General features: G+C 44.2%; 1 protein-coding gene across 2 annotated transcripts in view; it reads left to right on the top strand.

Moving 5' to 3' along the window:
- The window catches only part of LOC104929066 (low-density lipoprotein receptor-related protein 1), an 83,660-nt gene that overhangs the window by 37,608 nt on the left and 31,706 nt on the right, over positions 1-14,346 (top strand). For both annotated transcript variants that reach the window (XM_019276689.2, XM_019276690.2), the window contains exons 8-25: positions 338-560; positions 2,085-2,274; positions 2,366-2,509; positions 3,230-3,466; positions 3,693-3,873; positions 4,966-5,188; positions 6,288-6,477; positions 6,586-6,711; positions 7,109-7,249; positions 7,828-7,953; positions 8,104-8,220; positions 8,335-8,415; positions 9,492-9,659; positions 10,886-11,068; positions 11,163-11,360; positions 11,523-11,768; positions 12,918-13,115; positions 14,010-14,214. In XM_019276689.2, the coding sequence (XP_019132234.1) occupies positions 338-560; positions 2,085-2,274; positions 2,366-2,509; positions 3,230-3,466; positions 3,693-3,873; positions 4,966-5,188; positions 6,288-6,477; positions 6,586-6,711; positions 7,109-7,249; positions 7,828-7,953; positions 8,104-8,220; positions 8,335-8,415; positions 9,492-9,659; positions 10,886-11,068; positions 11,163-11,360; positions 11,523-11,768; positions 12,918-13,115; positions 14,010-14,214 (3,177 nt within the window). The remainder of the gene's footprint in view (positions 1-337; positions 561-2,084; positions 2,275-2,365; positions 2,510-3,229; positions 3,467-3,692; positions 3,874-4,965; positions 5,189-6,287; positions 6,478-6,585; positions 6,712-7,108; positions 7,250-7,827; positions 7,954-8,103; positions 8,221-8,334; positions 8,416-9,491; positions 9,660-10,885; positions 11,069-11,162; positions 11,361-11,522; positions 11,769-12,917; positions 13,116-14,009; positions 14,215-14,346) is intronic.

The raw sequence follows: 14,346 nt of genomic DNA, 5'->3' as shown, positions 1-14,346 counted from the left end.
TAAAACTACAAATATTCAGAAATTAAACCCCATAGGGGAGTTACTGAATCCAAGCTGATGACTTTAGACTTCTTGTTTTGTCCAATAATCTAATGATATCCAGCAAATATTCAGCATTGTTCCTTAAACCACTTCGATAATTAGTCTTGCTTGCCGTCTGCCCTCAGGAATGTTTCCTACCGTTCTCCTTTTTGCCGACTGTTATTGTCTCCCTACGATGGAAATGAGGGCAATCAATCAATCATAACAAAGCCAGATGGGCTGAAAATGAAATTAAATCAGTTGTCCTCCTTCCTTTTTTTATCCTCAATCAGGCCTGATTCTTTTGTTTCCACAGGAAGGTTTTCTTCACAGACTACGGTCAGATCCCCAAGGTGGAGCGCTGTGACATGGATGGCCAAAACCGAACCAAACTCGTGGACAGTAAGATCGTGTTCCCCCACGGCATCACGCTGGATCTCGTCAGCAGGCTGGTGTACTGGGCTGACGCCTACCTTGACTACATTGAGGTGGTGGACTATGAGGGCAAAAATCGGCACACCATCATCCAAGGCCTGCTGGTGAGAACAGCTGCACTGAACGCACCACACTCTTCCATCAGAAGGACGATAACCCTCTCTTAAATTTTCTGTTTTTGCCTTTTGCTATTCATAACGCTCTAAAACTCCCTCTATATCTATAACGCACCTTATGTTTCTCCTGTGTGCTCCTGTAATGTGTTGTTGCCCGCTGAATTACGAGCGGAGTTAAGATTGGAGACATTTGCCTTTTCATTAAAGAGGCTGATTAATAGTGTCTAATATGGAGGTTGTTGATGTTGCGGCGTTGATGAAGCACGGTGGCTCTTAAATGTGTTACCATGGTTTTTTACTGGGATCTGTGGAGAAGTAATGACTTTCATTTACTCACTGACCCTAAGGGCACACACACACACAAATCACCATCTCTTCCTTTGTGTGTGTGTGTGCGCACTTGAAGTAGGGTATTAGTACGTGCACATCCTTCAGGTGAAGGTTACAATGAAGTGTGTTATTGCACAGTTTTATTAAGAGTGTAGTTTTTTTTTCTCTTTCAAATCCAGATGCATGGGATTTTGATTAGAGAAAAGCTGTCCCCCTGCCTGCTAAACGAGACCCTTTAGATTCATCAAATTCAGTTCTGCTGTTGGCTGTGGGTGGTCACACCCACATGAAACCTGAAGTGTGTGAAATCAAGTCGTGAAGGATATTTCTTTATTTTTTTTAATTATGGGCTGATTTTGGGCTGGTTTGTCTGTGTGAAAAGGTGACATAACGCACAATCATGTTTCATTACGGTCTGATACTAATAGGTTTCCATTCACTGTGTCACCCCGACAGACCATTTCCCTTCTAACCCTTTTTTTATTCGTGTCTTTGTTTGGACCAGTGGGCTCCACACAGCCTGCTGTGATAGACCTCAGTGGCATGTCAGGTTTTATGCTGCTGCGGACGGACGCAGCCTCATGGGACGCTGAGTCACTGGCTTTTGTCTGCTCAGATGTGAAAGTTCTTGCCTTGCTTTTTTTTTTTTGGCGGATTTTGTCAGATAGACGCTAGTTTGTCTGTGTCTACTGAAAGCAAGTTTTCCTGGTTCCTCTACTGCTAGACACTTCACATCACTTTATAATCCACTGTATGCCACGGCCACAGAAAATACTATTTTCTAAGCCAAAGTGTATAAAAACACTTCACAGAGACTAAAAAAAAAGAAGTTTAACCACTGTGTTACAACATAGTACATGGTTTATTGAAGGTAACCATGGAAACAGTACATCTGCCTCATTGCTATATTACCCACTTTAAAACGTGGAGGATAATTCAAACAGAGTATAATAATAGACTCTGAGGTTTCCAAATATAGAAAATAATGGACTGGAATTGACCAGTGACTGGTGACAGTCAGTTCTTAGTCAGACTACATGAACTATCATCTATCCATCAGATCTTTTACACTTACTGAAGATAGAGGTGAAGAAAAAACATGAAATGGGATTTTTAGTACTTTTTTTTACTCTCTCCACCCTTCCATCATCTCCCCCACTTTCCATTATCTCTCTCTTTAAGATCGAACACCTGTACGGGCTGACGGTGTTCGAAAACTACCTGTATGCCACCAACTCGGACAACGCTAACATGCAGCCTAAAACCAGTGTGATCAGGGTCAACCGCTTCAACAGCACAGACTACCAAGTGGTGACCAGGGTGGACAAGGGAGGAGCGCTGCACGTTTACCACCAGAGACGCCAGCCTCCAGGTAGACTACACACACACACACATATATATATATCTCATGTATATCTGTTGAAGATTTAGTTTTTTGACGTTCCTTTCTTTTTGTTGTGCAGTGCGTAGTCATGCGTGTGAGGTGGACCAATTCGGGAAGGCCGGAGGCTGCTCAGACATCTGTCTGCTGGGGAACGGCCACAAGACCCGAACCTGTCGCTGTCGCTCTGGATTCAGCCTGGGCAGCGATGGCAAGTCCTGCAAAAGTAAGTAGGACTACTAGTCTATTAATGCGATAGTGATGATGCTTCATCATCATCTGATAAATAAGGGTATGGTGTTTGGGAAACCGTTGCACTGAAGCATCTTTAACACAGTGTGATGCTGCATGCTCCCAGCGTAACTGTAAGTATTAACTCAGAGCTGCAGTGATTCAGCTCCGTTTAACCTAAAGCCAAGGGCAGCCAAGGTTGGATCAGTGATGCAGTTCTCCCCCTGGGCTGTAGACTGGGAAAGAGCTCTGAACAAAGTAGCTGAGCAACATGATGAACTTCTAACTGGCCAGCTCTCTGCTGACCCCCCCCTGTTAAAGCTGCCAGGCTGATTCAGCTTATTTTGAGGAGCGTTTTAATATTCAATCAACCAATAATAGCATTATATTGATCCGCCTCCGGAGAATAAACTGTCCTTGAAAACGACACAATTGATTTGCCTAAAGGCAGGTCCCACCTCCTCTCCCTCTGCCTCTCAACTGGAGACTACTTAATTTTCATTTAGGGCTTTTGCTGATATCGCATTGTTATTTGCTTACTTGATCGATACGCATTATTTGGCCCCGAAAAAAAGCAGTCATGAGTCAGCATTTCCTCTTTTTTTTTTTTTTGATTCTTCGTCCACAGAAATCGTTAAAGAACGAAAGACGCATGGAAGAAGTTCAGCGTTAACCCGGCTTCTGTTGCCTTTTTGTTTTTCTTGTTTTGCTGCAGAACCCGAGCACGAGCTCTTCCTGGTCTATGGTAAAGGTCGCCCGGGGGTCATCAGGGGCATGGACATGAACGCAAAGGTGCCAGATGAGTACATGATCCCCATAGAGAATCTGATGAACCCCAGAGCTCTGGACTTTCACGCTGAGAGCGAGTTCATTTACTTTGCCGACGCCACCAGCTACATCATTGGGCGACAGAAGATTGATGGAACAGAGAGGGACACCATTGTGAAGGAAGGTAGGTTAACGGTCGCTGGTTTGCATATTAGTGTAAAGATAAATAATATAACAGTATAATTTTAAGATTGTGCAACTATTTTGTAAACTCAAAACTGAAAAACCTAAACGTTTAACTGGCACTTTTCCAGGTTATCCCACCGAGAACAAGAATTTTGATAGAGTTCGCGCATTTTTCCGAAGTACTGTACCGTTGGCTTCTCACCAACGTTATGTGTCTGTCTCAGGAATCCACACAGTGGAGGGCATCGCTGTGGACTGGATGGCTGATAACTTGTACTGGACAGATGACGGGCCCAAGAAAACCATCAGCGTGGCCCGGCTGGAAAAGGCTTCGCAGACCCGAAAAACCCTCATCGAGGGAAAGATGACCCACCCTCGTGCCATTGTAGTTGATCCTCTAAACGGGTAAGGAGAGACAGACAAGATAGAGGCAGTGATGAGATAGAGGGGTGTGACGTTTTATTGTTCCAGAGAAAAAGGGATTAAGATCTCTGAACGAGATCCAGGTCACAAGTTGCACTGCCCAGCCAGAGTTAGCATTATGCCGACCTAGAGGTGGCTGTTTGGGTGCATGCATGTGCTTATTTGCGGTCATGGTGAGGCGTAATGGAGTGGTTATTTTTTCAGGTCAGCTGTCCGATGACTCAGCTGTTGTCACTCACCTCTCAGCAAAAATTTCTTCTACCTGGAGTCTGAGCTGTGTATTTGTTTTATTACTCACCGCTTGTCAGGAGTGTTTTGTCTGTGCGTCTTCACAGTTTCCTGCAGAGAGTCTTTTATCATTTTTTTATCTGTGTTGTCGGCCATTACCATCGTGATTATGCCTATCATACAGTATTTATTAAAACCGATGGGGCATTTTTTGCACATTATACGATAGATCTTCTCCCACAGGCCTGTTAACATACACGCATATTTCTCATGCACTGTCTTATTGATATGACCTCCTAGGCTGTCTCCTGAGTAACACGCGCTCATAAACCCGCTCACACTCTTTGGATTTCTAGTGACAGGGGTGATGTGTGTCCACACACTTCCCGGGGGAAAGGCACTCGCCTCCACTAATGCCTGTAATCAATCTGGCTCAGAGAAAGGGAGCAGGAGGAGAGATTTGCAGACAGGAGAGGAGAAGGAAATATGAAATGTTAATGCTAATGGAAGTTAGATTACAACAACAGGGACTGCGTCTGGGTTTTTGCACAGTGTTGTAGACGGCCAGCTGCTCACAGGCTAGAGGCTAGATCAGCGGAGAAGATTGACAGGTCCTAAAGAAACCTGGTTTGCCTGTAGGGCAGATCAACAGAGAAACAAATTGGAGCCGCCTCACTGGATGTTCTGATGAGTGTGCGCTTTAGGGCAGCCGGATAAAAAGTCATCGCATCCGTTAATGCCAAGAAATTTTTCAAGATGCCCCCCAACAAATATTCCCCTTTTTCTGTCTGGCTCACATTTCTTGGAATACTTGTTCCCGTGACAGTTTCCTTGTTGCTTCCTCAGCTGGATGTACTGGACAGACTGGGAGGAGGACCCTAAGGAGAGCAAGCGAGGCAAAATTGAGCGGGCTTGGATGGACGGCTCCAATAGAAGCGTGTTACTGACCAGCAAAACGGTGCTGTGGCCCAACGGTCTGAGTCTGGACATCCCACAGGGAATCCTCTACTGGGTGGATGCCTACTATGACCGCATTGAGATGGTCTACGTCAACAGCAGCGAGCGCAAGGTCAGCACTCGCTCGCCATCGTCAGGATTACTTTGCTGCAGTGTAAAGACAGAGTGGTTCCCGGGAATAGAGGGAAGGGGATTATTCGCTGTGAGTGAGTTAATCAGGAGTCAGATTTAAAGCGGCGGAAGACTGTGGGTGGTCCATCAGGTTTCATGACCATGATCTGTGGCCCCTTTTTAATGCTGCTCCACTCCTCATGGATACATGAATAATACTTTTGTTTTGCGTGTTGGTTATGTTTTGATTTGATGGTGTTGCTTTCAAATTCATAATCCAGAAATAAGAATGTTCTGGTTGTTATTAAATGCATGGGATTTAAATATTTACTCACATACCACTGAAAAGTTTAGAGTCAAGACCACCTAAACCGAGGCCAAGCCAAGACCAAGACCAACGTATCGAGACGGAGACAAGACCAAGACTTTGAGGGGTCGAGACCAAACAATTGGAGTAACTAGATTTGACTTAATTCTTCACATCGTTGCAGTGTTAACTCACAAATGACGATGATAATCATCAAAAAAGTCCCCAAATTGAGCTACTGTAGTTCACACCAATGCTTTATAAAATACAGAGTTTGATTGGTTGGAAGGAACTTTGCAGCTGTTGGCTCGTGGTCTTGTGGTTAAACCTCGACCTGAACCCTCCTGTCCTCTCTTTAGTTTTCTGTGCCATGCAGGTGTTGGCTCACAGTTCACAAAGTTCAACTACAGAACGTAGGTGAACTTTGTGTGAACTGTCTCTCAGTTTCAGCTTCCACAATCATTTGTTTTACTCTGCTTGAAGCGTAAAAATATTTTCAGTTCATTATGAAACCGTGGTGGAGAAATGAGACATTATTAGGTGATTAATGGGAATATAATGGGATATCTCCGCAGCTGTGGTCTTGACCGGTCTTAAAATAGTCCTCTTTGTCCAAGACTGAGACGTTAGTGTAGCGTTGGTATATGCTAGACAAGAAAGGTTCATCACGTCACATGTTTATGTTTAGCATGAATTAATATGAACATGTTTTGAGCAGAAATTCTGGACACAGAGTTCTGTGGTTTGTTTATTAAAGGCAACTTTTGAAAACATACTTTTCTCACATCACCAGACGGTGTACGAAGGTCAGGAACTGAACCACGCCTTTGGTCTGTGCCACTATAAACACTTCTTGTTCTGGAACGAGTATCGCAGTGGCAGCATTTACAAGCTGGACACCACCACCGGCGTTGCCACTCTGCTGCGCAACGAGAGGCCGCCCATTTTTGAAATCCGCATGTACGACGCTCAGCAGCAACAAGGTGCTCCCCGGAAAACACATCACAAACGATTATTCCCTGTACCCCATCCCTTCATCGGCCTGTGTTTAACCCTCATACATCTTCACATTCACGTTTGTTCAACCGCAGGCTCCAATAAATGCCGCGTGTACAACGGCGGCTGCAGCAGTCTGTGTTTGGCCATACCAGGAGGCAGGCAATGTGCCTGCGCAGAAGACCAAATACTAGACCCAGCTGACAACACCAGCTGCAAAGGTGAGTTCAAACATGCGAGTGTGTGAGACCGAAGGGTATTTCTCACAGCACTCAAACCACACAAGGTTTTTTTTCCCCCTGTATTTTCAGTCAAGTGAGTCAGTGTTTTGCTAGAACCGTTTGGCAAAAATATTTGAAATGCTGCTCCGATACAATAAATACCACCTCTTTGAAGCCTAGAATATTCAAGGTTATTAACCTGCATTAATATTACACATAACAATCGACAACATCACCAAAAAAATCACTGACACAACTGATGTTTCCCATAAATCCAGTCCTTTTTAACTTCGGTTGCAAAATTTAATAAATGAAAACTGTGTTTTGCTTCCTTCACGTCCTCGACGACCTCTTTTTTTTTCACATTCACTCTTTTCCTGTACTTCTCCTTCCACAGCCAACCCGTCTTACGTACCCCCTCCTCAGTGCCAGTCCGGGGAGTTTGCTTGTAAGAACAACCGCTGCATCCAGGAGCGCTGGAAGTGTGACGGAGACAACGACTGTCTGGACAACAGCGACGAGGCTCCTGAGCTGTGCCGTGAGTAACTGCACACACACACACACGCACGCACACACACACACACACACACACACACACACACACGCACACATTTGATTTGACACAGTTTCAAAACACCTACCCCCTCCTGCTGGTACTGAGTCAGATGACCTCTGGAAGTCTGAGTTTAACAGTCCGGTAATGCCAGAATGAAATGAGAGAGCAGAGTCTGAGTGTAGTGAGGATGTGTTTACACGTACTAATTTTGTGTATATGTGAGTACATGATATGTCAGTGTGTGTGTGTGTGTGTGTGTGTGTGTGTGTGTGTGTTTGTGCAAGGAGAAAAGTAGCAATGTCTGTAGATCTGGAAAAGCTCACTGTCTGCTTGTCTGGCTGTCTGTGGTTGCAGTGCAGACATGCTCCCGTCCCAGACAAAATAAAAGCCCGTCCAAAAAGAAAATACTAAAATAAGCTCAAATATTTGCTCTCTCTTTTTCATTCATTTACACCTTTTTTTTCCCCCCTTTCATTTCCCCGTACGCCTTTACCCCATGCGGCTTCTCATTTTTCTGCGTTTTCATGGATGCCTTTCGATTTGTCCTTTCTCCTCTCCAGACCAGCACACTTGCCCCACAGACAGATTTAAGTGCAAGAACAACCGCTGCATCCCTCTGCGCTGGCTGTGTGACGGGGACAACGACTGCGGGAACGACGAGGACGAATCCAACACCACCTGCTCAGGTACACGAACAAACATGCCTAAAATCTGGCAGGTGTTTTTTTTATTATTATTATTATTATTATTATTATTATATTATTATTATTATTATTTTAAATTCTGTGTCTATTTGCATGTGACACAAACACGCGACATTCTGTTTCGTCTTTCAGCTCGTACCTGCCCGCCCAATCAGTATTCGTGTGCCAGCGGGCGCTGCATCCCTATTTCCTGGACGTGCGACCTGGACGACGACTGCGGCGATCGATCGGATGAACCCGCTTCCTGTGGTTGGTCAACTCGTTCTCACAATATAGCTGTGATTTATATCAGGTCGTTTAAACATCTTCCTTTTTTTCCGGAAGTAAAAGAGCAACATGTTCACACTCTAGTTCTGTCCACAGCCTACCCGACATGTTTCCCCCTCACCCAGTTCACCTGCAACAACGGCCGCTGTATCAACATAAACTGGCGCTGCGATAATGGTTAGTGTCTGTCCTTCATCCTCTCCTCTCTTCCTCCTGTGTGCCTGTTTACAGTGGCGACTCCTCTCTTCCCTTTGTCACATTTTGCTGTGCACGTTTTTTTGCCGCTTTCCTCATTATTGGCATACACTCTTCTTTTTGTCACCTTGTATGTTTGTGTGTGTTTTTTTTTTCTCTCCTGTCTTTTGTTGTTCTGTGTTGTTGTTTTTTTTGTTGTTGTTGTGCCGTGTTGTGCCGTTCGCCCACTCTGCTGTCTTCCATTGGTTCTGTCTTTCAGAAAAGGATTGTGGGGACGGCTCTGATGAGTTGAATTGTCCAAACCTGACCGGTTAGTGCATAGATCAACATGCACCACCAACAGCCATGACGCATAGCTTAGTTTAAGGACTGACCAAGCTGGCTCAGAAACAGTTAACTGCTGCTTTCTTTTTTCTGCTAAATGAACGTGGCCACGAGCTGAGGCCAGTTACTGCTGCCGTTCATTTACACGTAGACAGGCTTGAAGCTAAATTAGATTTGAGAAATTGTCAATTCATCATTATGTCAGTCAAATACGTGGAAAACTCGAAGTGAAGCTGTTATCTCAGCAAACAAATGAATGAAACTCAATTTAAATCACTATAGATTTAATAAGAGAGTGCCACGTTGAATGATAAAAAGTAGTTTAGCCACAAAATTGATTTTTTTCACTCCCTGATAACTATGAAATTAACTGCTCTATGGGCTAAAGGTTATACATTAGGTAGATCTTTTATATTATTATGGGTATTAAATATTAAAGTGCTTATGATGCTCTGCTGCCAAGCTCAATGTATCAACGCCCGGTACATTCCCTCATGGTGCATGGTCTGATCTATGCAGTTTCTGCCATTATTTACTCTCTTCTCTCATATTTCTGTTTCATTTATATTCCATGGTTTCAACTGCCACTGTGTTTAATTGTGGAGGAGAAAAAAGAAAAAGAAAAAGAGAAAGAAATAGTTTTCTGAGTATTTGTGTGTGTGTTCTTGCCTTTGAGGCAGCGGGTGTCTCATAATGGAAGGAGTGGGTGTTGTGTGACTGTGTTTGTTTTTCAGATAACGACTGCGGGGATAACAGCGACGAGGCAGGCTGCAGTCACTCCTGCTCCAGCGCTCAGTTCAAGTGTAACAGCGGCCGCTGCATCCCAGATTACTGGACCTGTGACGGGGATAATGACTGCGGGGACTACAGCGACGAGACCCACGCAAACTGCACCAATCAGGGTCAGTGTGTTAACCTGCCAATTAGGTGGGGTTAATCTACACCTGCCTCCGGTTAGGAAACTCCTCCCCGTGGTGTATTGTTGTTTTTGCAGGTTGTTTTTTAAGAAATCCTTATAAATGATGAACATCACGCTTTATAATTTGCTGTGCATCACATATAAAAACTAAACATTTTTTTTTGCATGAGCCTTTCTGCAGTCATGTTTTCAAAAAAAAAGTGCCGGACAGTCTGGTTTCGCCTCGGTGTCGACTTCCCGTCATTGTTTATTCAGCACACCTGCAGGAGGATGCTATACCCTATAATTAAGACAACTGAAATAAGCAAACATGCGAACTGGTGGGGCTAATCTCAGCTGCAGTCAGAAATCATAAAAGAAAAAAAACAAGAAGAAAATGTTAAAAATGAATAAATAAATTGCTGCAGTTGGTGGGACTGACTGCAGATCATACTGCACCAGCTCCTAACACACCCACTAAAAATCCATGATAATGGATTCCTCCTGAGTCCGACCTGTTTCCGAGTGCGTTTTTTCCTCTGCACACAAACCCGATGCACCGAGTACTGAATCTTGTTTCTAGAAAACATGACCTCATACTTGCAAAAGGAGAAGGAGTCCTTATGAAAAGGTAAAGCCTCTATTCAAACAAATATCTGCAGTATTTATGGAGCGCAGCTGTGACAGGTGGTTGTTATTATCATAGGTGGATGCCTCCATCTCTGCTCTTATTTTGTTTATTTATTCCTCAAGTACACTACGCACTAAAATCAGAGCTAGTATTTACATTTTAGACAGAAGATGTAATAGGTCCCTGGTCTGTATTAGTCACACTGAAACCAGTCTAATGGGCACCAGTGACACCTTTATAACTAGCTGTTTAGTGAGTGATATAATAACTGTTATCTTTTAAATAACAACGATGTAGATGTACCTAATTATAATTATCTATTTGTTTTATGCTTCTGCTAAGAGCAACCTTGGAGGAATAAGAGGATTCATTGGCAGCCAGTGTTTTACAAACAAAGACTGCATACTTGAATCTGTCTTTCCTGTTGCTAGGACTTGTTGCCATCCAGATTTCTAATAGACAGCTTGTTAGTTTTTTGTTTTTACAGTCTGGATGTTCTGCTCAAGGCTGTGTGTCCTGATGATTAACGCGGACAAGAGTTGAAGTCGATGTCGTTTCAGAGTTTCATGATGTCTCTCTCTCTCTCTGTCTGTCTGCAGCCACGCGTCCCCCTGGAGGTTGTCACACAGATGAGTTTCAGTGTCGAATGGACGGCCTGTGCATCCCGTTGCGTTGGCGCTGCGACGGGGACACGGACTGCATGGACCTGAGCGACGAGAAGAATTGTGAGGGTGTCACACACATGTGCGACCCAGCTGTCAAGTTTGGCTGCAGGGACTCCGGTGAGGAGAGGAGACTAAATTAAGACGAGCGTTAAAGTACGGCGAGTCAGTTATAAGTCATTCTTTTTAAAGTTACCGTGCCTTCTGTCCATAGCGCGCTGCATCAGCAAAGCCTGGGTGTGCGACGGAGACAGCGACTGTGAGGACAACTCAGACGAGGACAACTGTGAAGCCCTGGTGTGTAAGCTCTCTCACCATGTGTGTGCCAATGATTCCACCATCTGCCTGCCTGCGGAGAAACTTTGCGATGGCACTGATGACTGCCCAGATGGCTCTGATGAAAAACTCTGCGGTAAGAGACAACAGCAAGCAGGCTGTGTTTTCAGTACAGGGAGCACCATAACAGCAAGCAAAGCTCTGCATCTCAAAAATCAAGGCTTCACTGGTTGAATAACAGTCCTGTGCACAAGCTACTCCTCGTGACAGTCCTCCTCTGATATTCTCTGTCTAACAGACCTGTGTTCACTGGACAATGGCGACTGCAGCCATAACTGCACGGTGGCTCCCGGTGAGGGGGTGATCTGTTCCTGTCCACTGGGCATGGAGTTGGGGCCCGACAACAAGACCTGTCAGATCCAAAGCTTCTGTGCCAAACACCTTAAGTGCAGTCAACGCTGTGAACAGGACAAGTTCAGTGTGAAATGCTCTTGTTACGAGGGCTGGGAACTGGAGCCTGACATGGAGAACTGCAAGAGCACAGGTAAGGGACTGATGGTGCGCGTGGTGGAGGGAGAAATGGGGTAGTCGAAAGACATCAGCGATGGTGCGTCCCCTAGGGTTATGTCCTTACTTACGGCAGCCTGGGATCGATTCGGCAAATTGAATTGTTTGATTGATGCACGGCGAAAGAGGAAGCTAGAGAAGTGAAAAACCCATTGTTGGGGTTCAAAACTACAAAATCAAAAAGTGTGGTGTCGGTTTGGGATCAGGCAAAGGAAAGGCTGCCCAAGCAAGAAACTGCGTGGTTAGAGGAGCCGACTCTGTCAAAATAGAGACAGAGAAGAGGAGGAGCTCCAACTTCCTAGCGTTAAGGAGAAATCTTATCTAGAGTCAGTGTAGAAACATGGTGGTTCAACATGGCAGACTGTGTGGAAGAGGAGTTGCAGTGCATGTAGATATAAAAGATTCATTCTAAGGTAATGTTATTTTCACGTTATGAATATCATATTCCATTTCTGCCATATTCAGCCTGTCTGTCTTACACAGTGGACATTTAAATGCTGATCGAGTATATGTAGGAAAAGAAGAAGAAGAAACATTAAAAGACCTGAATATTGGTCTCTAGATTTCATTATTTAAAAAAAATAAATAAAGAATCTGCAGTATTAAATAATAAAGTGAGGAGCAGATATGCTTCTTGTTAAAGTCAGGGAGAGGGCAAGGCGTGAAAAAAAAAAAATAAAAAATGGAAACTGCTCGGTCACATTAAATTAGCTTTTGAATTTTATTTTCCATATAAAGAATCTAGTTCTCTCTCCATCCAGCCAACTAGCCAGTGAGGAAACATGAATTTATGATCGCGGCCCTGCACTGCCAGGTCTTAGAGACTAGCCACCAGCACCCCCGTCATTTATCCTGCTGCCTGTCTGGATGCCTGTTAGGCACAGATAACTCCTGTCTTATTTACACTGCATTTTAATTACCCAGGATTAGAGCCACTTCCGACACAGCCCCTCTTTCATTGGACAAAGTCACACACTGCAGTGGAACATGGCTGCGGTGTTTTCCGCAGCCGGAGAGCTGCTCTGAAGTATTTCGAGTAACAGTTAACAGTGACCCAAGCAAAGAGTTTTAACCCTTTGCTCTCTTTATACGTGGGCCCGCTGATTTCTCTCGTTCATTTCCACAGATCCTTTCAAACCTTTTATCATTTTCTCAAACCGCCACGAGATCCGCCGCATCGATCTGAATAAAGGAGAGTTCAGTGTGTTGGTGCCAGGCCTGAGGAACACCATCGCCCTGGACTTCCATCTCAGCCAGAGCGCTCTCTATTGGACCGATGTGGTGGAGGACAAGATCTACCGTGGGAAGCTGTCTGAGAATGGAGGTGAGCATTTCTTATTTAAGCTTAAATGTTTGCATTTAGTTGATTTCCGCCAGAGCTTTCAGCTACGTCACATGGTCTTCACCAGCACAATTCAGGGGGATTTTCATCACATTGACACCATCAGGTTCACTGTGTCGGACAAACGTGGTCCTATCAACGCTGCAAAGTTGTGATCGCATTTATACTTTAGTCTGAGCACGTGGCTGTTGTGTCCACAGTTTGCGTGGGTGTGTGTTTTCTTTGCTGCAGACAGGATAATGACTCATCTCAAACAATTAGACATGTCCCTCTGATTAGGGACCCACTGGAAAATGAAAGGGGAGAGAAAGAGGCTGGGAAACGTGACTCTTCAGCCCTGCGAGGCACTCACATATTTATTTATTTTTAAGCCCCGCTCTGTAATTGTAATATCATACCCCCTGCTGATGCACAACTGTATTTATTTATGTTTTCATTTATCGTGCCGTTCTCTCCCGAACGTAGGGTCTAACCGTTTGATTAAAGGAATTACAGTTTGAATCCAAATAGCATGATCATATTTACATAATTTATAAATGCTGAAGTGAAGCGGATCAGTGCTTCGGGTTGCAGTAGTAGTCAGAAATCTCGCCATCAGCAAATCCTGGCCTTCAAAGCCTTTATACATACTGCTGAAGTGCAGAGTGAATTCGTTAAGAAACGTAAGCTCACCGGAGGAATGTTTATTTATCATAATAAGATTAGATCCGATTTTTCAAGCAGTTTTTTAACAAAGAATGTCAAATGTCATTTCTGTTGTAATTTCAAGTAACTTGAATGGTAATATGATGTATCTTCCTGTCAGGTAAGACGGTTTTAAAAAACACAAAATAAATATTTTTCCTTTTTTGTCCTTTTTTTTATCTGTCCTTGCAGCTTTAACCAGTTTCGATGTGGTGATCCAGTATGGGCTGGCTACCCCTGAGGGATTGGCAGTAGACTGGATAGCAGGAAACATTTACTGGGTGGAAAGCAACCTGGATCAGATAGAGGTGGCCAAGTTGGACGGCACCATGAGGACAACACTGCTGGCTGGGGAGGTGGAGCACCCTCGAGCTATTGCTCTGGATCCTCGGGATGGGTAATTTCCACACTGCTTACTGCACCTCCTGCTGGTATCGAACCAAACACATTTACAATAAATTACAGGAGTATTTAAAGGGTAAATGTTTGCCTGGTACCTTTTTTTTTTTTTTTAATAACTGCATGTTGA

The sequence above is a fragment of the Larimichthys crocea genome, chromosome VI, assembly GCF_000972845.2.
Source record: "Larimichthys crocea isolate SSNF chromosome VI, L_crocea_2.0, whole genome shotgun sequence".
Lineage (NCBI taxonomy): Eukaryota > Metazoa > Chordata > Actinopteri > Sciaenidae > Larimichthys > Larimichthys crocea.
This window is presented reverse-complemented; position numbering and strand designations above follow the sequence as displayed.